The sequence below is a fragment of the Sitodiplosis mosellana genome, unplaced genomic scaffold, assembly GCF_009176505.1.
Source record: "Sitodiplosis mosellana isolate CC-2019 unplaced genomic scaffold, AAFC_SMos_1.0 Smas_scaffold_63, whole genome shotgun sequence".
NCBI lineage: Eukaryota > Metazoa > Arthropoda > Insecta > Diptera > Cecidomyiidae > Sitodiplosis > Sitodiplosis mosellana.
The window spans coordinates 190193-213157 of record NW_022595305.1 but is presented as its reverse complement, the minus strand read 5'-3'; the positions used below and the strand labels follow the sequence as shown (position 1 = coordinate 213157).

Here is a 22965-nt window from a genome sequence, read left to right as displayed (position 1 = left end):
GCCCGGTCACTCTCTGAACTCTTCACATGAATGTACTTGAATACAATGCACCAGAAGAAAGTTATACCGTTTAAACGGCAAAATTAGAGCATTTTTGGGAGTCTTTCACTCGTATGACTGTAACTTGGGAACTGATGGTCGGATTTGGCTCAGATTTTGACACATACCTTATAAATGTTGGAACTATCGAATGGTAAGATGGATTTTTGAATAGTGGTGCCCTCTATGTGTCAGGCCGGAAACTTTTTGATCCATGTGTTATGAATGAATCAGCCGAAAATTCAAAGGGCAAATTTAAAATCAGAATCCTTCAAACAGGTAGCAGTCCATGTATCGAATTTTGCAATATATTCCTCACTCATTTCATCTGGAAAACTGCCCGACTTTCCTTTTCGAAAGAATCTGAAAAAATGGAAAAAATGATTGAATGTTTTTTCATGAAAAAAAAAATTGCAATGCATAACATTTAATCTAAGCTCTATAACCGCAATTATGTATTGAATTGATGCGATGGGACGCAGCAGCCAATGGAAAATTATCGTGCAACATTCAAAACTATACAGAAATTCGTAGCTATACTAACCGGAATTCCGTGTTTCCATTGACTTTATTCGATGAAGATTCTTCAGCGTGGTATATTTTTTGCATATTTCCAAATGCAGCATATTTCGTGATCTGTTTTAATTCATCGTCTGAATATTTACACTCTAAAAACTTCGAAATCCTTTTGATTCCATCGAAACGATTAGCGAACATTTCCTCATACGTCAAAAATAAAAGGTTGTCCACCGAATGACGAAGTGTCCAAAAATTGATCACGTGTGCATGAAATGATGCGTACTCAACTTTATCGGCAAGAAAAACATTGAAAAACTCCTCAATCGTTCCGGTAAATTTGTTGAAAAAGCCGCAAAGCATGTGATAAAAATGAAATGGCAACGTCTTTTGGATTTCGTGCAATGTAAATGATTTTCGGTCGAACGGTCCATAGTTCGATGGGTAATAGTTGCGGTGGCAAATGTGATTTTATAATTCGCGGTGATGATGCCATCGCCAATTTATCCAGATGATTTCGTAAATTTGTCTTAACAAAATTTTCCAAAAAGAGTTCATCAAATAAGGCAATCGGTTTCTTACTGGCGTCCGTTCCATTTTTCAATTGCCAAATAATATTCTCTACCCATGTTGAGCCCGTTTTTGGATATGATATTAGCCAAACATCATCGGATTGCACTTTGAAATTTCGTATTTGATCCGCGAACTTTTGAAACTGTGACTAGATCAAACATGGCTCGAACTAATAGTCTTTAGGAAATGGCAAATGTTCATTCGCCAGTGGTGTTGTATTTGCCAAAATAAAAGTTCCCAATTCTCTTGGTCGGTCGTTTGGCCGTTTTACTTCTTCGTAAATGAAAGTTTGCGATAATTTTTCATTTGAATTTTGCTCCATTTTAATTCTTCTAATTTTTCGAAAACAATGAAACGATATTTCAACGAACTATCACTCAGTTGAGTTGTACACGAAATGAACCGAACGAATTGATTGTACTTTACTGTCTAAACTCTAATCTAAAAATGGAAATCTATGACAAATATTATCAAAAAAAAAAATTATCGTTCGAAAACTATCAAATCGTTTATATTTAAATCAATAAAAATGAAAACGAAACATAACGTATGTACACACACAACACAAGTCAAAGCAACAGAACATTGATATTCCAATACATACCATATCCACCGTAACCATATACAACAGCTACACTGTGCGACAATGTGATTATTTTTTGTATCTGTTGTTGGTAATGTTTCATCAATAGTAGTTGCATTTAATGGCACCATTGAAAACAGACTCAATAAACTGAAAAATAGGCTCATAAATTCGGCTGTTTTGTTCACTATGGTTCTATGGTTACATGGTCAGATATCTCGAAAGACTATTGTGATGGAGCGAAAAATGGAGATTCGAAATCGGTCCAATTATTCTAAATTTGGTCAAAGAAGATTATTCATTTGCCTCCTACGTATGACATAAAGCATTACAACTGAAAAAGTGGCCACATTTAATTACGTTCGTTTAAACGTTAGAAAGACTAGAAAGAATTAGTGTTACGACCAATGTTGACAATTCTCGTGTCACAAGCAAAAACGATACTTTTCATTTTTAGTCAAAAGGTGTATATTGATTCGATGTTCATGAGCCACTAGTGTTCGTAGGTGCACTCGTACGCAACGGTCCCAGGTGCATTACCAATGCTGATGACACAGCAAAATGGGTCACGCGTTTGAGTTGGTCGCTGAGAGTAACACCATTAATTACATATTATTCCACAATAATGCTTACTATATCATTAAATTAGTTCGAATTTGTCGCACAGTGATATTAATACGTATATCTCGATAAGAGTGATAACAATCCATGCTGATAAGATGATATTTTGAGACATTTGGGCTACACTCGATAATAACCTAAACTTTAAACTATTTACTTCAAAAATTCAGATTGTATTCTCCCTTTTGTTTTCTTATTTTCTCTCTCTTTCTCTCTCTCTCTCTCTCTCTTTCTCTCTCTCTTCACTCTTCATTATTCTTCCTAAAGCATTTATTATCGGCATGAAAACACACATTTTTTTTCGAACTTCAATAGAAAATATTCTACTATATCCTAAAAACAATGTCATAAACTTTAAAAAAATTTCTTAAAAGAATATCACTTGTCACAAAGCAAACAGTTTACCAAATACTTCAATCTGCTCATTTTCCATGAAATATTTTCTTTTTTTTTTTCAATTAAAAATAAACTTTTTCATAATCGAAAAGTAATGCGCGATTTATTTGAAACAAAGAAGAAATGAAAAAAAGCGAGAGAAAAAAATACAACAGTGGGGCTCAACAGGGAATTGAACCCTGGACCTCTCGCACCCTAAGCGAAAATCATACCACTAGACCATTGAGCCAGTTATCGGTCACCGGCCAAAAATATTGCGAAATGCACTAATCCCAAATTTTTGCATTGAATGCTTAAGCGAATTTGCTTTGAGTTCAGTTTGCCACGACGATATGCTTTGCTCAGAAGAATTTTCCGTTCTTTAACACCAAACTGTTCAGAGTCCCTGTCAAATTCACTTCAAAAATACCTTTAGGATTTATCAATCTCATATTCACTATTTTCGAAACAAACAGAATATTTTCTAGAGATGAAAATATTGTTTTGTTGGATAAGCCGATTTGTATCAATACAATGCCTGGATTTGAGACATTTTGACTGACTAAAAGTGATTGTCTCGAACAAAATAAGCAACTGCAGTTAACTTTAATCACAAATCACTCTTCGTCAAAATGTCCCAAATTAGTCAACTGACTGAAAGAATAACTAAACGTGATTGTCTCCATACAAAACGCATGATTTCAATCAACTTAGCCAGTTTTACTTGTGTATCACTACATACAGTTACATTCAACTGAGTGACTGTTAGTCATTTTATTTGCACACTGTAACAAAGAACTAAACAACATACTGATTCAGTAATGAACTGTGTAAATTCGTCAATTTTGATATGAGCAGTTTTCGGTTCTTGGAAATCAATTGCTTCAAAACTATTTGGAAGTGGAACAAACAATCGCTATCACATTATGGACACGTTCACTACTTTCATCAGCCTTAATTCTCTTTCATCGCCGTCATATCGAATATTCAGGAAGTGGTGTGACCCAACATGGAGACTGTGTATCATTAATATAATAACTATACTAGCCACGCACACCAAGTATAAATATATTCATGGATTGTGTTTTTTATACAAATGAACCTAATCAGACAGATTGTTGGAATGTTCGATATCTGATATGTTGAAATTTTGGAGGAAAGATTTGATTTTGTTCATGTATGAAGGTTTCATATCACTTCGGTTGGCTCTGTGTAATTTGGCCACTGACGAAAAAGTATTTATTCCAAATATGTTAATCGAATTTATTCAAGTTAGATGTTAGTAAGAACCAATCGTCTTTTGCTATTTCAGGACATATTTCAAATAGTCATACACGATGTTGTCCAAATTGTCATTGATAGAAAAGCTTCTTGAATCGTTTGTTTAGAGCAAATATCACAATCGAATATGACGACATTGAAAGAGAACTAAAGCTGGTAACAACAGTGGACGTATTCATGGTGTGATAGCGTTTGTTTATTTCCCTTTCGAATTGTGTTGAAGCATTTGATTTCCAAGAACTGAATTTCATGGAAATAAGTCGATAACGGTACAAAATATAAAAATATGAATGAGCATCACTGTAACAAAGAACTAAACAACATACTCATTCAGCAATGAACTGTGTAAGTTCCCCAATTTCGTTATAAGCAGTTTTCAGTTCTTGGAAATCAATTGTTTCAAAACAATTTGGAAGTGGAACGAACAATCGCTATCACGTTATGGACTCATTCACTGTTTCTATCAGCCTTAATTCTCTTTCAAAGCCGTCAAATAGAATATTCAGGAAGTGGTGTGACCCACACGGAGACGGTTATGTATATATGTTGTAATTTTGGAGGAAAGATTTGATTTGGTTCGTGTACATGTACATTATGCTTTCATATCACTCCGTATCACGGTCTTCACTATAAATAGGCATTGTAGCATGCATCGTCACATCATTTTATAGTCGGTCGTCTAATGAGAATAACGTTCAGTTCAATTCTTATTCGAAATGTGCAAGTTTTGGATATGTTCATTCATTCTCAGTGTTGGAGTGGTCGGTATTCTGAGTGATAGTGTAATAGATTTCGCATCGAACACGTTGGAATTCATTGATCAAGTTCAGAGTAAATTAAAGTTAACAAACGATCCGAACATAATATTAGTGGTGGGCAATACGGGCAGTGGAAAGTCCACCTTGGTTCATTATGTGGCCGGTGATTTCAGTAAAATGATTTCAAAAGAATCAAACAATCCGAATTCTATCAATTACGTAATTGAAGACGGATTAGATGTGCAAAGCGGCGTCATTACATCGGCAACGGAATCGCGAACATTTATACCGGAGTTGGTCGTCGATGAAGAACAATATGCCTGGTACGACTGCCCTGGTTATCACGACACACGCAACGAAACCATGGAAATTGCGAACACATTTTTGATCAGAAGTGTTATCGAGAGTGCATCTAGGGTTAAAATAGTGCTGGTCGTCGATTATGATTCAGTTACCGAAAGCAACAGTCGCAGTGACTTCAATCAATTGCTCTCACGCACAGCACAATTGCTCAAAAGAGTGGACAAGTTTGAAAACAGCATATCGCTAGTGGTGACAAAAGCACCGCCACGAGGAAAAAGATATGTCGAAATATTTGAGAGTAGTGTGAGGAATACATCAGCCCAATTTATCAGTGATTATCGTAAGGTTTTACTGAGAAGCGGAATAAACGGAAAGAAAATTCTATTGATCGATGCTTTGTTAAAAACGAAGCCAAACGAAGATTATCCGAGAATATCGGTATTTTGGCGTCCAGATGATGTCGGTGCATTTGATAAACTAGAAAAACTTTCTTCGGGCCGTCATTTTATTCGCGAATCGATACTTCGACACACCTCTTATACGATCGTTCAACCGGACGATTTCGGCTTTCCATTATCAGCCGAGGCACAGCTACATGTCAGAAGTATGGTAGAGCAGCAGGTTGATAACATTTCTGCAAAGCTTCGTAACGTCACTGATCGACTGCAAGAAGCTTTTGATAAAAAAATCGAATCAGAGGGCAGCTTCCGGGAAATGTTCGATCGTATTGAACTGGGACTATTTCGACTCCAATACCCACGAAGAAGTGAGTCGGTTTCGCTTCGAAATTTAACTGATCGATTTCGGGGAATCATTGAAGGATCTAGTTTGCGATCGATCGATGTTGCGGAACTCACACGAATTGAACGAGACGAGAACAATTTGAATACGTTAGAATCCATTTTGAAGGGTGCGGCAGTGAATAGTAGTGAAGCATTAGAGGTGAATCACTCGGTGAAGATCGATTACAGATCGTTTTTGGCTAAGATCAAAGGCTTCTTCAGTAAACGCGAAACCGAAATACAAGGTGTTCTTATGAACGAGGCGCAACAGATAATCCAAAATGTCAACGAAGACCTGAAGAACATTGACACAGGTTTATTAACAGAAATAAACGGACGTTTGGAACAAACGCGAGGATTTCATGATAAATTACGATTGCTTCAGCTAGGAATAAGGTCGATTGCATCGAGTACGGTGAGGACATTTGAACAAAGAAAGAAGCAGTTCTCGGGTTTGATTCGCGTACTCAACATAACGGCAGTTAGTGCAAATGACCTAAATCGAATCGAGCAACATACATTGCACTTAAAAGCGTTGAAATCAATGTCAAAAAAAGACATCATTGTGCCAGTTGGTGATTGGATTGTAAATTCATCGAACACAATTAACTGTTTATCGACGGAATATGCTTGGTATTCATTTTTGCTACAAGTTTATGGTTTCTTGGCGAGTTATGACGTGCAAAAAATGTCAACGCCTACAATGTGGCCAATTTATCGGATTGGGGAACGCCGAATAGGCTACAAGGCCTTTTGGCTACATCTGACAATTTTAACGAATTGTGTAGACTGCTTAAAACTACATTGCAGTTTGAATCAACACCATTGCGATTGAATGATCTCAATCAAATCATAAAGACTACCATAAAATCACCACCGAATCACAACTGCACTGATGAAGTGATGACGATTGAAGGAAATTTGGTGAGAAGTTCAAATATCCAATTGTCGAAATGTCCATCGATAAAGACTTTGAAGCGATTGAATGTGTTCGTCGTCGACCGGTTCTATGTTGATAGCGATTTGAATTTGAATGGATTTGAAAATGTAGAGTTGCACATTTTAGCGAACAGATGGACAATCGTACAGCCGACAACATTCCGTTTGAATGGATTCAATGGAACCACACAGACAACACCACCAACGACGAATGGAACAGCAGGCAAACCAGGCGATCCGGGAATGAACTCGGGTAACTTTTTCGGTGCGGCAAATGAAGTGGTGAATGGTGGGTCATTGACGGTGGAGTTGATTGGTGGTAACGGTGGCGATGGACAAGATGGAACAGGCAACCAAGACGTTGAAGTTATACAAAAAAAAGAAGCTTCTGATGATCCCGGATATTACAAGATTTATCCAAGCAATTGTTGGACAAAATCTGTTAAGTTCGAAAGTGGATCGTATGTGAAAGAGTTTGACGGATGGAATGCAGCACTTATGAATTCAACGCTGTCTCACCTTCTTGGGAAAGAGATCAAATTTACACAAAAAGTATTTTCTGGCTATTGTTGTGGTGTGACTGGCACAGGGGGCTCTGGTAAGTTGAAAATTTACCATAAAACTCATGCAATTAGACTGATGATAATGAACTATCATTTCACAGGTGGCCGCGGTGGTGAGTCTGGTTACTATGAATTCATTCACACCGGCAACAACACAGCTAATCTTCCAAAAAAGATACGAAGGAAGGGAACAAATGGCAGAAAGGGACAAAATGGTAGGATATGTAAAACTACGGGACTTATTATTCGTATGACCGGCATATACAAGAGATTCAATGAAAGAGGAGGAATGATATATAGCAGACCAAAAAGATCCAACGAATCAATCGAAGATCCCCACTGCCCTGATAAATATGCAAGCAGCACAGAGATAGTCCCAAATCCACCCGCAGATGTGCATGTGGCACACACAATAATCGAATATAAACGATTTTTGCGTGAAAATATGGGCAACGCAATGCTTTTTCAAATTATACAAAAGACTAACGATGCAATCTTGCCTAATTGGAAAATTTAAAAAAAAATTATAAATGATTGAATTGCGTTGCACTGTGTGGGTTTCGAATAACACGAAGCAGTAATGACTCAAATGTTTAATCATATCTCTACAACTATCTAGACGATCTTGGGAAAAACTAATTACCACCTAATTATTTAATCAACTCTTGTTTTCTGTGAAAAAATTATATACATACAAACTTTCATATTTTTTTCACAAAATTGACCATATTTGTATGGGAGGTACCCGTAAATTACTTTCGATTGGCTTCAAAAATCCAGGGATTGAGTTTTTTGGTGAAAAAATAAGATACAGAAAGTTTCGTGACGTTTGGAATATCACAAATGGGTTTTTTCTCCATCAAATCTCGTTTACCAATCTAAATCTTGCGCTGGCCTACAATTCTTAAAAACATACAAAAGATATGGTTTTAGATAAACTAACTGCCGAAAAACGGGATTTTTCATTACAATTTCATATAAAATGAGGGTTCTCATAAAATCATATTTTTGCATATTCCGACTCAAAAATGGTTCAAAGTGCTTGCTTTTCATTACTGATTTACGTTTTTTTATTGATTTGTTTCGAAATTTCGCGTGAAAATACTTAAATTGCGCATTTAAAGGTTAAATTTCGAGGATATATACAAACATTCAAAATATGCTAAATAATATCAGAATAATACTTCTCGTATCCAGATATATGGTTGCGTTAACAGCAACGGCAGCCGCAATCGTTCCGACGGAACAAGACGAAAGAAGAGCGCGCATTCACATAGAGGGGGAAGTAAAGTGCGCATACACATCGTCGTTAAAATATCACAGTACCCATTGGTTCGTGTTTTAACGACGATGTGTATGCGCTGTATTTCTCCTCTATGTGAATGCCGTTGCTGCTAACGCAACTATATATCTGGATACGAGAAGTATTATTCTGATATTATTTAGCATATTTTGAATGTTTGGATAATACGAAAAATGATACTTTTACCTGTTTGGACCCAAAAATAGTCCGAAGTAGCTATGTTTCATTGCTGATTTGAGTTTCTTTGGTCATTTTTCACTACTTTTGACCCGTTCGTCACATAGATTTGCATGAAAAAGCAAAAAACCAAGTAAAAGTAAATTTTGAAAATTCTCTGCAACCAAATTTTTTCAAATGGCCAGAATTTTCTTATATGGAACCAATTTAGAAAAATCCTTTTGAGGGTTTTCCTGTCTCATGGACCTCCAAACTTCAATACATCCGCTCTGGGTTAGACAACTTCAACTTTTTTTTTCGCACAGTGTAATGAACACGTTCTTTGCGGAATGTAATTTTTTGAGTAGTAACAATGGGAAATAAAGTTTTCTTTTTAAAATTTAATCTTAAGAAGTTTCAGTCTTCTATCTCTTTTTTGTTTTTGTCTCTACAATTGTATTTTTACTAAAACAATTTTTTAGTTGTACTATTGAACAAGACATAATGACACTTGGCCATTGGCCACTGCAGTGGTCATCATGATAAAAAATTAAAGCAAAACAAATTTATGGAATTCACGTGGATTAATTTAGTGTTGAAAGAAAAGGTAGCAGAAAGAATACGTCAACTAACCTCCAAATGAATTCATTTTTTTCTTTTTATCTTCTAATTTGATATATTGTTACTTTTATTCTCACAATATGACCCGAATAAATGTTGATCGAAACATTGAATTTGTGTATTTATTACAAAAAGATTAAAATCTAAAAAAAAAATTGGATGCTTGTAGTCAAAGATTTGCGTGCAGCAGCTCTAGTCACTGTCACTTTCCGATTGGAAATCATTGACATCGATGGAGAATTTGTATTCTTGATCGCAGCCCAAGTACGAGTCGCTCATGAAGTAAAGTGTGTACTCGTGATGTCCAGGGCTCGGTGCAATGAAATCCAATTTCACTTTGGCCTTTTGTTGCAGCGTCAATCGTTTGATGGACAGTAACGAATTTGAACGTGGATCTCCAACCACAACCCACCAACCTTCTTCGCGTTTCTGAAATGAGAGAAAATGGAAAATTAGAAACAAATGAACAAGTGATTTTCTTTCTTGAATTAATACCTGTGGATAGAACGGTGCAATGACTGGTCCAGTAACTTCATCCTCTCGTTCAAGATGAACGGCAATGTTAACCGTCTGTCCGGATTGCAAGCGATCTTTGTCAGCCACTTCGTAGTTCATCTCAATGTTTGGATACCGGTTGCAGAATCTGGCCACATCAGCCATTTGACTTTCGTCCAATTGCAACAATTGAATACGATCGTCATCTTCCAATTCCAAGATATCAAAGACCGTTTCGATCTCCTGGTCTTTGCAGCGCTTGATGATGTCAGCAGTAAAGTGTGGCAATTGCTTGAGATATGAATCTTTGCTCCACATTGCTTGGGTCACCATCTGGGCGAGCTCCATCGCTGCAACAGCCGGTGATAGCCATCCATTTGAACTGAGCACATCGACACAAGCTTGAATCAATCGAATTGATTTGCTAAGGATTTGTTCGGTGTCACCTTGCAATTCTGGACCAAGCTGAATACGCGACAGATGAGCTTGTAGCAAAAGATTGGTTTTGATGTGTGGATCATTGTATCTGGAAGAAAAAGATAAGTGGATTTGGTTAGAGAACGATTATATACCACTAACATATGGGTACAATTGATTGAATCAATTGAAAATTATCAAATCAAAGTTCAAAACCAAACCGAAACCCAAAAATGACTAAAAGAAATCACTCACTTTGGTGATGCACCATTCGGACCGGACAATTTGTTCGGCAACCGTTGAGCCAAGCTGCGAAGGATGTTCTCTTCGTGATGTCGCACAACAACGTCTTCATATTCAGCAGCCGACGAAATGATCTCGAGCAAACCTCTGATTTTCGTTTTGCTATTCAACGACAAGCTGAACAATTCAATTGTGGTGTAGTTGATGTAGTAGTATGCCGCAATCATGCCCAAGTTTAATGGTAATGTGTCCATTCCATCTTCAATACTGATACATTTCGATTGTTCCAAGTCGTTGAGTGTGTTCTCCACCAATTCGGACAGATGATCCGATAAATGTCTGCAGAAAAAAGAAAATTGATTATGAAAAATTTGCAATTCCATTTGAGAAAAAAATCGTTTCAATTCAAAAAGTTCAATTCTTCTTTCGAATCGATGATTCAATTGAATAGTTAATTATGTAGGGGACTTTGTAGGTTTGGTAACGCTTTTTGTGAAAGGAAAATGTTTCTCACCTGTGTGTAACGCCTTGCAAATTGTAATAATTCGGGTTTTGTGTGAGACGTCGATACAGGAATGTCCATGTCAGGTAGTCGACAGCGTCTTGCTTGTTTTCGATGGTCTTCGTGACGATCTCTGCATTAAAATGATCGTGCATTCGATGATCCAAATGACTTTCAATGGGTAGACTTTCGCTTAAGAATTTCTTGAAGAAATCTTTCTTCGATGTTTGACACATCAAAACACATTTGGCATCATGGTCTTCAATTGGCCGATTGGCGCGTCCAATCATCTGAAGTACATCGGTGACTGGGTAATCTTCGTATGAATGATTCTTACCATTATAGTACTGTGTATCCATGATGATGGTCAAATGAGCCGAAATGCTAATGCCCCAGCTCAGTTCACGTGTAACTACGGCAATTTGAATGGCTCCAGTTTGAAACAATTGTTCAACGATGCGATGATCTGAAGCGGTTAAACCTTCATGAATGTATGCAACACCTTGTGACAATGTCTCTTTCAGCGTTTTATCGGTCATGTGTTCCAAAAATGGTTCAATGTCTGATTCTTCGGCATGGAAGAAGCGATTGGGTTGTGCTTCGGCTGCGGCATATGTTAAAATATCGATGGCTGTTAAACGAGCTTGTTTCCGTGATGACACAAACACAATGACCGGTTTAATGGGACTGTGCTTAACAATGGCATTGTAAACTGGTTTCGACATCGATGCAATACGCGATGCATTATGTGTCATATTGAAGCCTTGCACATGCAACTCAAGTGGAATTGGTCGAACACTTGGATGGAAATTGAATGTGCAGTTTGCATTACAGCCCAACCATTGAGCAACATCACGAGCATCGGCCAATGATGATGACAGAGCCACAATTCGAATTTGACGATCGCTTGATGTGTGAATTTGCGACGAAATATAACGCATACGCGAACAAACAACTTCCAACACGGGACCCTCTTCACCACCGATCAATTGCAGCTCGTCCACGATGAACAGATGTACGTTTTGCACATTCTTTCGCTGTTTCCAACGACGCGATAGAATGTCCCATCGATCAGCCGTTGTGATAATAATTTGACCTTTAGCCAGTAGTTTTAAGTCGGTTCCGGTTTCGCCGGTTAGTTTCACCACTTTAATTCCAAGCAACGAACTGAATTTGGCATGCCAATCGGCAAACACCAAATCGGCTAACGCTTCCTTTGACACCAAATACACGCATCGACCATCCGATTGCTGTGAGAATAGACGTAGCACAGCGAACTCAGCGATGGTTGTCTTGCCGGAACCAGTTGGTGCTCCGACGAAAACATTATCGTCACTGTTGTACACCGCATTGAAGACTTGCGTTTGAATTGGGTTAAATTGTGGGAAATTCACACGTTTATTGTTGTACAATGTTTCGAATTTCGAATTACGGAGCGCCGAAATGGGTAGTGGTTGCAAGTCAAGCAATTCCGTTGGTGGTAGATTTTTCTCGGGTAAAATCAAATGACGGAATGAAATTGGTAGCTGTGTTTCGGCGCCAATCCAACGATCGGACACAATTCGCAAGAAATACTGCGGTGGTAGTGGTTCAAAAACGGGTACAAAAAACTTCACCAAATGTTCATCGCCGGCATATTTTGCTTTGAGCAAAAAGAATTCATGATGCAATATAACTTCTGAGTCAACGTCTTCGATGAGAATCCAAAAACCTTCCGATTGACCGTGCACCTTTTCGTCCCATTGGAAATCAGGTGTTATTGTCAATTCAACACGTAGCGTTGACCGTGTAATCGGCTGAATGTGTGTGGATAGCTCCAATTTTGGGAATTGATGAACAAATTTATGGATTGTCTTACCCAATTTCGGTACACGTACCAATTCACCGATTTCATTTGGTTCCAAATCATACAACCGATCCCATGGGAAGTTTTTCTTTTCGATTTTCTTCACAATCTCTTCGGGCATTTTACGGAATTGTCGCAACGGTGACATCGATTGCCACATTCGACGATCCACCATTTTGCATAGAGTTAAAGTTTTATCGGCCAATTGAGCCCAACCACGATGCAGTACAATCTCATAGATTGCACGCAATAATCGTGATGCGGACTGTGTTACATAGACCATGTCCGACATCAGTGCGAAACCTTCGAGCTTCAGTTGTGATATGTACGCTTGTAATAAGACATTCACTTTGGCCGATGGCTCTTCGATCGATTCTTTGATCGGAATTGGGACGCGTTCCATTAGTTTTTGCAGCTCCAATTTCTCCTCTTCACGTACATTGATGTTTCGGAATTCGCCAGACAATGAAAATACACGGAACAGTTCGATTTCGCTCAACGTTGGCTTCAGCAATTGATTGTATGTCATCATTGTCTCATGTGTGCAGTAGTAATGTGAAGCGATTCGACCGAGTTCAGTAACTTGAAATTGGCCACTCTTTCGATCATATTTAACCAAACCGCTACGATCCAAATGCAACGCAGCTGTATGCACCAAATCCGCACGGAATTGCTCAAGATGTGGATCTTCTTTGAGTCGATCATACGAAACACCGTACAGTGTTGGCTGTTTCAACATTCGCACGTAAAGATATGAATAGCCCAACCAAATCACGGCATCACGAACATTTTGAACAGTTCCCAAGACGATTTCTGCGTTAAGCATGTCGGGCATTTTCGATACCATTTGACTTTCGATTGGAAGTTGTTGATTCAATAGCGATAGATAGTATTGAAGTTCACTGTGGTTCGTAATCAAAATACCTTCTCCTTTTGTATCGTACTGTGGCCGACCGGCTCGACCCAACATTTGTAGCACATCTAATGCTCCTAGCTCAACCCATCGTCCTTTTTCCGGATTGTAGATCTGCGTTCCCTTGATTATGACCTGAGGATAAGAGAAAAAAAATGGTATTTTTTTTAGGGTTGATGTGTCAAGCTCAAAAGAAAACAATGAAAAAGAACTCAACATACCGTGTGAGCTGGAAGATTTACACCCCAAGCCAGCGTGGCCGTTGAGACAAGCACTTGAATGTGTCGATCGGCAAACAAATCTTCGACCAATGTTCGGTCAACACGAGTCATACCAGCATGATGGATAGCGAATCCATATGGTAATAGATCTTTCAATTCATTGTTCTTCACTTGTTCCGCTTCAGATCGTAACACCTCCATACTGGCGGATCCTTCACGCAAGAAGCTTCCCAATGTATCTTTTTCCAAGCACATGTCACGAATGGCTCTAGCTGTTTTGCCCGTTTCTTTTCTCGAATGTACGAAGACCAGTACTTGATTCTTGCCTGCATGCTCCATAATTTTCTCATAAACAATTTCATTCATGACTTGGAATCGTTTTAATGCTTTCTTTTCGGTGACACCAATATACTGTTGCTCCAGAGCAACTGGCCGGAAACTGTTATCAAAGTAAAATAGACCGGTATCCAGGTTAACACGTAAGAATGTGGCTACATCTTGATAATTGGGCAATGTGGCAGACAATCCAACTAAACGCACATCTTCTTGCGTTGTTTCGATATTTCGAATGGTACGAGCAACGAGTGCTTCAAGCACTGGACCTCTTTCATCGTGGAGCAAATGGATTTCGTCAATGATTACCAGTCGAACCAATGAAGTGAATGTTTTTTCGCCTCCCTTCCGCGTAATAATATCCCATTTTTCCGGTGTGCAAACAATAATCTGCGTTGCTGCGATTTGTTCACGTGTCAACTGATGATCTCCAGTCAATTCGGATACGGTTAAATTGTAACTGGCCAAACGGCGTCCGAAATTGCCAACCATTTCTTGTACAAGTGATCGCATCGGTGCGACGTAAATAATTTTGAATTCATCGGTGTTGATGGTTCCATCATCATTGATGTGCTTGCCAATTTCTCGCATCATACAAAGCAAAGCAACATTTGTTTTACCAGCACCGGTTGGGGCACACAACAGCATATTTTCATCACTTTCCAATGCTGAACGCCACAAACGACTTTGGATTCGATTCAATGATTTAAATCCATCAAATACCGGTTGAACGTATTTTGGTAGCTTATCAATTGGCTGCAGTGATTCGTTGTCATCGAATGGTTTTGGCTTTAGTGCTGGCACATGCACTTCTTCATAACCCTTGCGTTGCTTACGGAAACTACCATCGGGCAATTGACAACGTTTATTTGCCATGAAATGGCTGCCTTGTGTAAAGGACAATTCGTCTAACTCGAGCAATTGACGTTGACCAACAACTTGACCGGCACCAGATGCACCACCCTCTTCATTGTCTGCCTTTTGTTTTTGCACTCGTGATGCACCACCTTCCATGTCATCGTCATCATTTTTACCAGTCTCCAATTGACGCAAAATTTTCGCCAAATTTGCATCGGCGCGCATCGTTTCACGCAACTTCTGACGCTCCGACTCACTTTGCGACGATGCCAAAAGTGTGCAGTACAAAATCATTTCACGATTTTTCTTCAGGATTTTGATGAAATCGAAACTGTCGTAGCCGAGCAACAAGACCAATCGACTTTCACACTCACTTTCAGTGCCTGTTTCTTTGAGAATGCTCAACACTTCGTTCGCTTTGGCCTGCGAGATCATGGCATCGTTGTAGTACTTACTCAGGCATCTTTGTAACCAGTATGCATCGATATCGTGCGGGTGCAACGGACGCTCTTTTTTGTGGACTTCATCGTTTGTACCGGTGAGCTGGTGAGGAGAAAAGAAAAAAATGGTTTTGTTTTAGTACAACTTTGTTCAGAATTTTTAAACAAAGTTAAAAAAAAAAGAATGTGAAACTAGAATAAAATCGGCCAATTTTCCTCGACACAATGTTCAACACTTACATTTTCTGCATGCAATGTATTATCAATGCGTGCTTCTTCACCTTCATCTTCCCCATCATCGTCACGAACCTCACCAAAAACATCCTCATCGCTTTCATCTTCCGATTCTTCAAACTGTACATTAATGCCATACGTCTCATCGAGTTGTTCACCTTCGCCGGTGCCGATTGTATTAACCGAGTCCGATCCAAAATCGGTGATTTTCTTGCCCAAATTCACGAGCAATGCGAATCGTTCATCCGCCACTGAGCCCAACAAACTATCAATTTCCCGCTTTCGTTCGCGATCTTTAAGTTTGTCATTTTTAAGCACGGTCAAAATTTCATCGGCTGCACCACACAGAATGTCTCTTGGCTGGTCGCCGAGTGCTTCTTGGATAAAACTCAGCAACACTTCGTATGTTTGACGTGTCTCTTGTGTTTTTGGTCGATAAACAATGCCAACCATCTCATCAATGCCTTCCGACAAAAGAGTGGCGCCTTTCATTCGATCAAAATCATATTGGGCTTCATCACGTTTCTGACGCTTTGCTTTACGTTCCTCTGTCTTTTCCGGCTTTGAACGCTGGTATCGGTCTCCCATTCGGGTTCCATCCAATTTGCCAACCAATGAACAAACTTCACCGGTCGCCTCATCACGACGCGGTCTTTCGATCAATCGAACATCCGCTTGTAGAACTAAATTTGAATTCTGAAAATGAAAAAAACAAAAAAACAACAATCGATTACAAGCCGAACGTTTTCAGTACGTATAACAAACAATGCCCCGAATTTGAGGTTAGGAGCAATTGGTTGTTTGGACACAATTCACTTTTTGTTGGAAAATTTATGGAAAACTCACCGCTTTATATTCATACTGTAACTGACGAGCTGCCGCATCAGCCATGCTTCTGGAATTTTAACACAAATTTCACATAAAACAATCAGATTTTTAGTTTAAGTTTTTTACTTTCTTTTCTGTCGTGTATTCGCTTCACTACGTTATAGTTGATACTATCAAACCAAACTAACATTGACAGGCAGAGCTGTCATTGAAATGGCGATGATGGTTTTTGTCAAGTGTTGACTGATGCACAAGCGCTGTAACATACCTTTTACATCAACACGAGCGAGGTTGAGGTTAGGTTCATGCGAACAAACCAATGACCAATGTATGTTTGGGATTTGAAATGGGCTTTGTTTTTTTTCTCTTTGCAATTTTCATGAGAAATGGTTTTCAAAAATGAACTATGATTTCCATGAAAAAGCTTACCGAATAAGGAAAAACAATGCAAATTTCAAAGAAGAACAATCGAAACAGAGATTTCAATTAATCAACATTTATGGTTCAAAAACCAGATTTTTTTTCGTTAGGAAGAGATTTTTCTTAACAGAATGCGGTTTTTCCTGAAAACCAAGTTCATCACAAATCCTGGAAAAAAGCAGTCAAAATAAAAACAAGTCCATGTCGTATTTTTTGTCAATTTGTACAATTTATTAAAGTTGTTCAACGAATTGAAAACCCCAATGATGTTACAACGTACAAATGAGATTTTTTTTAATTGTTCAACATTGTTGTAATGTTGTTTTTTTTGTTTGGTTGCGAAAAATGAGATAAAAATGCCGAATATGATAATTGATTGTGTATGTCGCCATAGGCGATCCGACCGCCAGACGAGTATTTACACAATCCATTTAACAAATGGGCAAACTTTTATCTCAAACCATTGTAGAAGTGCTGGTTTAATCGAAAAGACCGAAGCCCATGTCGTCATCCTCTTCTTCGGATTCTTCCTTTTTCTCTTCTTTCTTCTCTTCCTTCTTGCTTTCGGCAGCGGCAACTGGGGCTGCAGCAGCGGCGGCGGCGGCAAATTTCGATGGATCCTGTAGAGAAAAAAATAAACAAAGAGAATTAGTTATTTTCGTTGGAATTGCGGCTTTTTTCTTCGGATTTTTTTTTGGGGGGGTTAAAGTCAAAATGAAGTGGGAGAAAAGTCAGGATGATGTCAACTGAGGTCAAAATGAAGTTAAAAGGAAAAAAAAGAAAGATTCAAAACAAGAAAAAAAGAAGAAAAAGTGAAAAAAATGAATGAAAGATAGAAAAATTCCTAACACTTTTTCAAAAACCCATCAATCGAACTGAACTAAAAAAGAGTCATCCAAAAATGATCAAAAAAAAAGTTGAACCAAAAAGCCGATGCTTACCTTGATGTACTCCTTGATGGTGGTGGCTTGTTCGAATTCGACATCGGTGGTGGCGGCCAAAGCGAGCAAGTTCTTGAAACCGTTGGCAATGCTGTGTGGTGCCGATGCAATGGTTGGGTATCCAATTTGCAATGAAACGGCAGCCAAATTAGCAACACCAGCCAAGAATTTGGCACGAAGATCTTCTGGTTTGATGTCCAAAATATCGGGTGAGAAAATTGAACCGGAATCGTACACTTGTTGAATGGCCAAACCGTACGAGAATGGTGAAATATTCAACATGTTCAACAAAGTGGCTTCTGAAGCACCGACTTTGTCGCCTGGCTTCAAGATTGGCACATCGTTGATAATTTCAATTGTACCCTTTGAAATTTTGGTTGGGATTGACAAAGCTTGGAAGAAAGATGTCTTTTCTGGACCCAAACCGGTGTTTTGAGCTGGAATGATGACATCCAATGGTGCAATAGCACCAGCACGGGCTGGAGCACGAACTTTGCTTTCGGTCAATTTTTCACGTACCTCACCCAAATCACCCTTGGTGAACACGAAACCAACGTTGCCCTTGATGTGTGGCAAAATCTTTTCCAATTGGCCATTGTTCTCCAAATGACCACGGATGGCTTTACGCATCATGGTGTTTTTACCGCACAATACGACGGCCAAACCACGCAATGATGTACGAATGCTTTGCATTTGACGCGAACCAACATTGTCGCATCCGACGATGAAACATTTTGGATATTCATCCAAAAGTTGCTGCATGAAACGAAAAACAAATTAGTTTCATTCAAAGGGAATTTATGGACTGGATTCATATGCTTCGGTGAAGAAACAATAGAAAATTGTTCGAAATACTTACAACAACTTTAACGAAATAGTTAGCTTTCCAGGCTGCCTTGTTCTCCCTACCCATTTTGAATCGTGTAAGGACTTCCTTCGAAATTTAAGAACTGTAACAAAATGCAATCAACAACATTAGCAATAAATTCGATGGAATATCATCAATTTTTGCAAAATTATTATCCATTTCATAGATAAAAACCACATTTTCTATAGATTTTTGTGCAAAATCGCAAAGAATGCTCATTGAACCGAACCACACACACACACACACACACATTCTAACCTCAAATAATTTGATACATTTCGCTTGTGGCGATAATCATGGAATTTTACGAAAATTCCACAAAATAAATAGCAAATTCAATTTTATCGCATATTTTTCATCTGAATTAATAAGATTTAACTCGATTCATCGATGGATGATTGAAATGAAATCAAATTATTTTCGGTTTTTCTTCACACATAAACACGAACTCACCAAGTGCAAAGTAATACACAGTAAAAAGTCACGGACTTAAATGGACGAGCTGTCATGTGGTTTGCGCTTATATAGCCTCGTATGGGTGCGTTTACACAGCCGTATGAACCGTACATTCTGTCTAAACCGATTGAATCGAATTGAGCGAATCAAATGAAAGAAGAAAGAGAGGAATTTATTTTTAATAACCAAAATTTTCTTCATGAATTTTTTGGCGGAAAAAAATGCCAAAATGAATTTTTCAAAATTCAAAAAAAAAAAAATGTTTTTTACAGTTGACAAATGAAAATGTGTGAATCATCATCAGAAAGCGGTTGAAAAAAAAACGCAAAATTCCGATACCGTGAGCTGTCAACGTGTGGCCAACTTCATTGCAATTGTTGCGTCAAAGTCTTGCAGAACAATATTATTTTGGTGTTGTGTGTATCTCATTTTTCACATTTGCAAATAGAAAAAAAAATTCTATATTGTTCGAGGCTGACGAAGCGGAATAAAGAAGAAAAGAGTTGCGATCAAAACGAACGAATTTTGCGGTGCACTCTTTTTATTTCGATTATTGAAATCAGGCCAATTTTATTGTTTTGGGCAAAGATTAGGAATTAAGTGTTCAGAAAAAATGGTAAGTGAATTTGCACTACATGAAATGTATAACCAGGAAATAATTAGAAAGGATTGCACCAAAAAAAGTGATTAGTAATCATAAACTAGAGATGAGAAATTTGGTCAAAATATTACACATTAGCCGATGTTGACTTTTTTTTAATCAGTCAATGGACTAAATATTTGTCAATATTTTTTTTCTACTCCATTTCTCATTCGGTGTGACTAATTCATTTTGTTGTTGTTGTTGGTGAAATTTTTGCAGAACAAGCTGAAATCATCGCAGCGTGATAAGGTGAAGAAGTTTATGGCAATAACGCAAACGGGCGAACAAACGGCCATTTTTTGTTTGCAAAACAACGAATGGAAGTTGGATCAGGTGAGTGTTTCTCTCGATTGTAACAGTAAATCTTCACTGAATTCCATAATTAATTATATGTACAAAATTGTCATCCAGGCTAGTGATAACTACTTTCAACATCCGCAAACATACTACCGGGATTTGGACCATAAAAAGATCGAACAATTGTTTCGACGGTATGAAGACCCAAATGATGCGACAAAAATGAACATGGACGGTGTATGCCGTTTTTTGGATGATTTACGACTTGATCCATCGTCAAAATCGGTGTTGATTATTGCGTGGAAATTCCGAGCCGAAACACAATGCGAATTTACACGCACCGAATTTGTTAATGGTTTTAATGATTTAGCCGTAGATAGTATAGATAGCTTAAGAGCAAAATTACCGTCACTAGAAACTGAATTACGGGATTCGAACAAATTCAAGGATTTCTATCAATTTACGTTTAGCTATGCGAAAGAGGACACACAAAAAGGTATCGACTTGGAAATGGCCATCGCCTACTGGAACATTGTACTCAAAGGTAGAATGATTTTTTTGTTTTGCTTTGGTAACTTTTTTGTCAGCATTTTTCTTAATTTCTTTCGAAATTCCTTTTTTAAATGAATTCTTTTTTGGTTTTCTTTTCGATTGGGTCTATTCCACCATTGACTTTAAATCGAAATATGAGTTTTCTCTCGAGTTTCAATTGAAATATGAGTTGGTTTCATATCAGTTCACATGTTTCATGACTCTCCTTTTTTCTTCATATTTCAGGTCAGTTCAAATTCCTTGACCAGTGGTGCGAATTTCTGAAGGTACGTTGAACATTAATTACAGTGATCTAACCCCACTTTTTTATACTTCACTCAGTTCTTCTCAATGAAGAGTAACCGCTCATTCATAATCAGTTTCTTCTCATGGTCCTCGTTGAAAGTTTTTCTTTTACAATCGTTTTTCCTACTCACACGTTTTTGGAAAACTCCGGTTTTTTCTTTCAATCGCAAAATATTTACCATGATTACATTTTCGATCCCCAAAGATGATCTAAATAAGACTACAAGTCACTGAGCAAAGAAAGCATAAGACAAAAAAAGCCTCTATACTAATTCATCTATTTTCAATGTTTCCACAGAACAATCACAAGCGGTCCATTCCGAAAGACACGTGGAATTTGCTGTTGGACTTTGCAGCACACATCGATGACAGTATGTCAAACTACGATGCGGAAGGTGCGTGGCCGGTGTTAATAGATGACTTTGTCGAATGGTTCCACACGAATTATCAGCGACAATCGGTCATCAGCCAATCGAGCAGTGGCAGCAGTGGCAGCGGTAGCTATCAGGAAAAACCACACAGCAACATGTACTGCGGCTAAAATCGATTCAATTGGATCGTTTGACACACCAACACCTCCCTCCTCTTTAGAAGAGAAAAAAAAAATCAATTTGTTTTCTTTATTCTGCATATTATTTTCCAAATGCGTCAGTCTTAATGTCAGCCTCTTTTATTATCCTCGTTACTACTTTAAATCTTTTAACAATTTGGCTATGGCGTTCTAATGGAGTTAACACTTCTCTTTTTTTTTGTTTTTTTTTTATCATTGCACCTTCGTTATTTCTCACAAATCGAGCTTCAGTTTAAATTTCTCATTATTGGATAGAATGACAAAACCACATTCAACAATGAAGTTCAAAAAAAGAAAGAATACGAAGAAAAATTTAAGAGAAAAAAAAAATGTGAAATAAAATTTTCATATTTACATTTATTACGAAATTTGAAATACTGAAATGAAACATGAAATGATACAGAGTTAAACAAAACCAATTTATTTGTAAGCTTAAATGAAAAACAAAAATCTATTGAAATAAGAACAATTATAAAATGATGAGACAAATTATTAGGAGAGTTGGTTTCATTTTCGTACGGTGTGAGAGGGAATGGCATGCATCCATTCATTGCCTCAAGCTTCAAGGATGGAGACAAAGGGAGATAAGCAGAGAATGGGTCAGAATCTGGGAGAATCAACGAATTAGAGAGTATATTGGATCCATACAATCCATGTTAGGCTAATATTATTAGCCTTAGCCGGTGCCGGATCTGGTGATTGTTTGCCGCCCTGTGCAAATTCCCTCTTTGACGTGACAATCTATTGAATTTCCCACTTTAGCTTATATCACCGCGTGCAAATGCACGGCTTGCACGTTCCTTAGGTACTTGTACCGGCCTTTGGTGCGTACACCAGTCTTAGGTGCATAATTGGAAGTACAATTACAATCAACAGAGAGAAGTACTACATAGACAGTACAACAAAAGTCAATTTTTTTCTTCTTTCCCAACGCTCCTAACATAAATTTGTTTTCGATATGTCATTGTAATGAAACTAAACCAATTCCCGAATGAACAAACATGATGATGTGGTGACAAGACGACAAAACACAAGTCAACAGGACAAAATACAGTAAGGCACATACATATACAGTAATACAGTAGGACACAAATCAATAAAATGATATAACGATAAGACGTTCCAGCTATTGAACGTTGACATCTTACATGCTTGATCTTTCCTAGCTCTGCCTGGCATCCACACAACC

The 22965-nt window shown here is 38.0% G+C and overlaps 3 protein-coding genes and 1 non-coding gene across 4 annotated transcripts; 1 reads left to right on the top strand and 3 right to left on the bottom strand.

Moving 5' to 3' along the window:
* Window positions 1-2885: 2885 nt before the first annotated feature.
* On the bottom strand, window positions 2886-2957 carry Trnap-agg (transfer RNA proline (anticodon AGG)). The gene has a single exon. It is a non-coding gene; the product is annotated as a tRNA-Pro (tRNA).
* Window positions 2958-9178: 6221 nt separating this feature from the next.
* Window positions 9179-17025, bottom strand: LOC129570662 (U5 small nuclear ribonucleoprotein 200 kDa helicase). Its single transcript, XM_055450356.1, has 7 exons — window positions 16762-17025; window positions 15922-16611; window positions 14051-15784; window positions 11083-13964; window positions 10581-10907; window positions 9909-10434; window positions 9179-9842 (listed from the first exon to the last, which is right to left on the bottom strand). Exons 1-7 carry the CDS (start codon window positions 16804-16806, stop codon window positions 9606-9608), a joined length of 6441 nt encoding a protein of 2146 aa, XP_055306331.1. The 5' UTR covers window positions 16807-17025; the 3' UTR covers window positions 9179-9605.
* Window positions 17026-17372: 347 nt separating this feature from the next.
* On the bottom strand, window positions 17373-19541 carry LOC129570661 (60S acidic ribosomal protein P0). The gene is made up of 4 exons (XM_055450355.1): window positions 19426-19541; window positions 18964-19054; window positions 18105-18860; window positions 17373-17783 (listed from the first exon to the last, which is right to left on the bottom strand). Exons 2-4 carry the CDS (start codon window positions 19015-19017, stop codon window positions 17643-17645), a joined length of 951 nt encoding a protein of 316 aa, XP_055306330.1. The 5' UTR covers window positions 19018-19054; window positions 19426-19541; the 3' UTR covers window positions 17373-17642.
* A 250-nt stretch (window positions 19542-19791) lies between these two features.
* On the top strand, window positions 19792-22265 carry LOC129570660 (DCN1-like protein). The gene is made up of 5 exons (XM_055450354.1): window positions 19792-20044; window positions 20291-20404; window positions 20483-20912; window positions 21146-21186; window positions 21504-22265. Exons 1-5 carry the CDS (start codon window positions 20042-20044, stop codon window positions 21744-21746), a joined length of 831 nt encoding a protein of 276 aa, XP_055306329.1. The 5' UTR covers window positions 19792-20041; the 3' UTR covers window positions 21747-22265.
* The last annotated feature ends 700 nt before the right edge of the window (window positions 22266-22965 follow it).

Bases quoted from the DNA above. Each gene is read 5' to 3' on its own strand.
- LOC129570662 (XM_055450356.1), bottom strand. From the start codon at position 16,806: ATGGCTGATGCGGCAGCTCGTCAGTTACAGTATGAATATAAAGCG. The intron at 15,785-15,921 runs GTAAGTGTTGAA...TCTCCTCACCAG, and splicing joins ATACATTGCATGCAGAAAAT to CTCACCGGTACAAACGATGA. The intron at 13,965-14,050 runs GTATGTTGAGTT...TCTTATCCTCAG, and splicing joins TAAATCTTCCAGCTCACACG to GTCATAATCAAGGGAACGCA.
- LOC129570661 (XM_055450355.1), bottom strand. From the start codon at position 19,017: ATGGGTAGGGAGAACAAGGCAGCCTGGAAAGCTAACTATTTCGTTAAA. The intron at 18,861-18,963 runs GTAAGTATTTCG...CGTTTCATGCAG, and splicing joins ACTATTTCGTTAAAGTTGTT to CAACTTTTGGATGAATATCC. The intron at 17,784-18,104 runs GTAAGCATCGGC...TTTTCTCTACAG, and splicing joins CCATCAAGGAGTACATCAAG to GATCCATCGAAATTTGCCGC.
- LOC129570660 (XM_055450354.1), top strand. The intron at 20,913-21,145 runs GTAGAATGATTT...TTCATATTTCAG, and splicing joins CTGGAACATTGTACTCAAAG to GTCAGTTCAAATTCCTTGAC. The intron at 21,187-21,503 runs GTACGTTGAACA...ATGTTTCCACAG, and splicing joins AGTGGTGCGAATTTCTGAAG to AACAATCACAAGCGGTCCAT.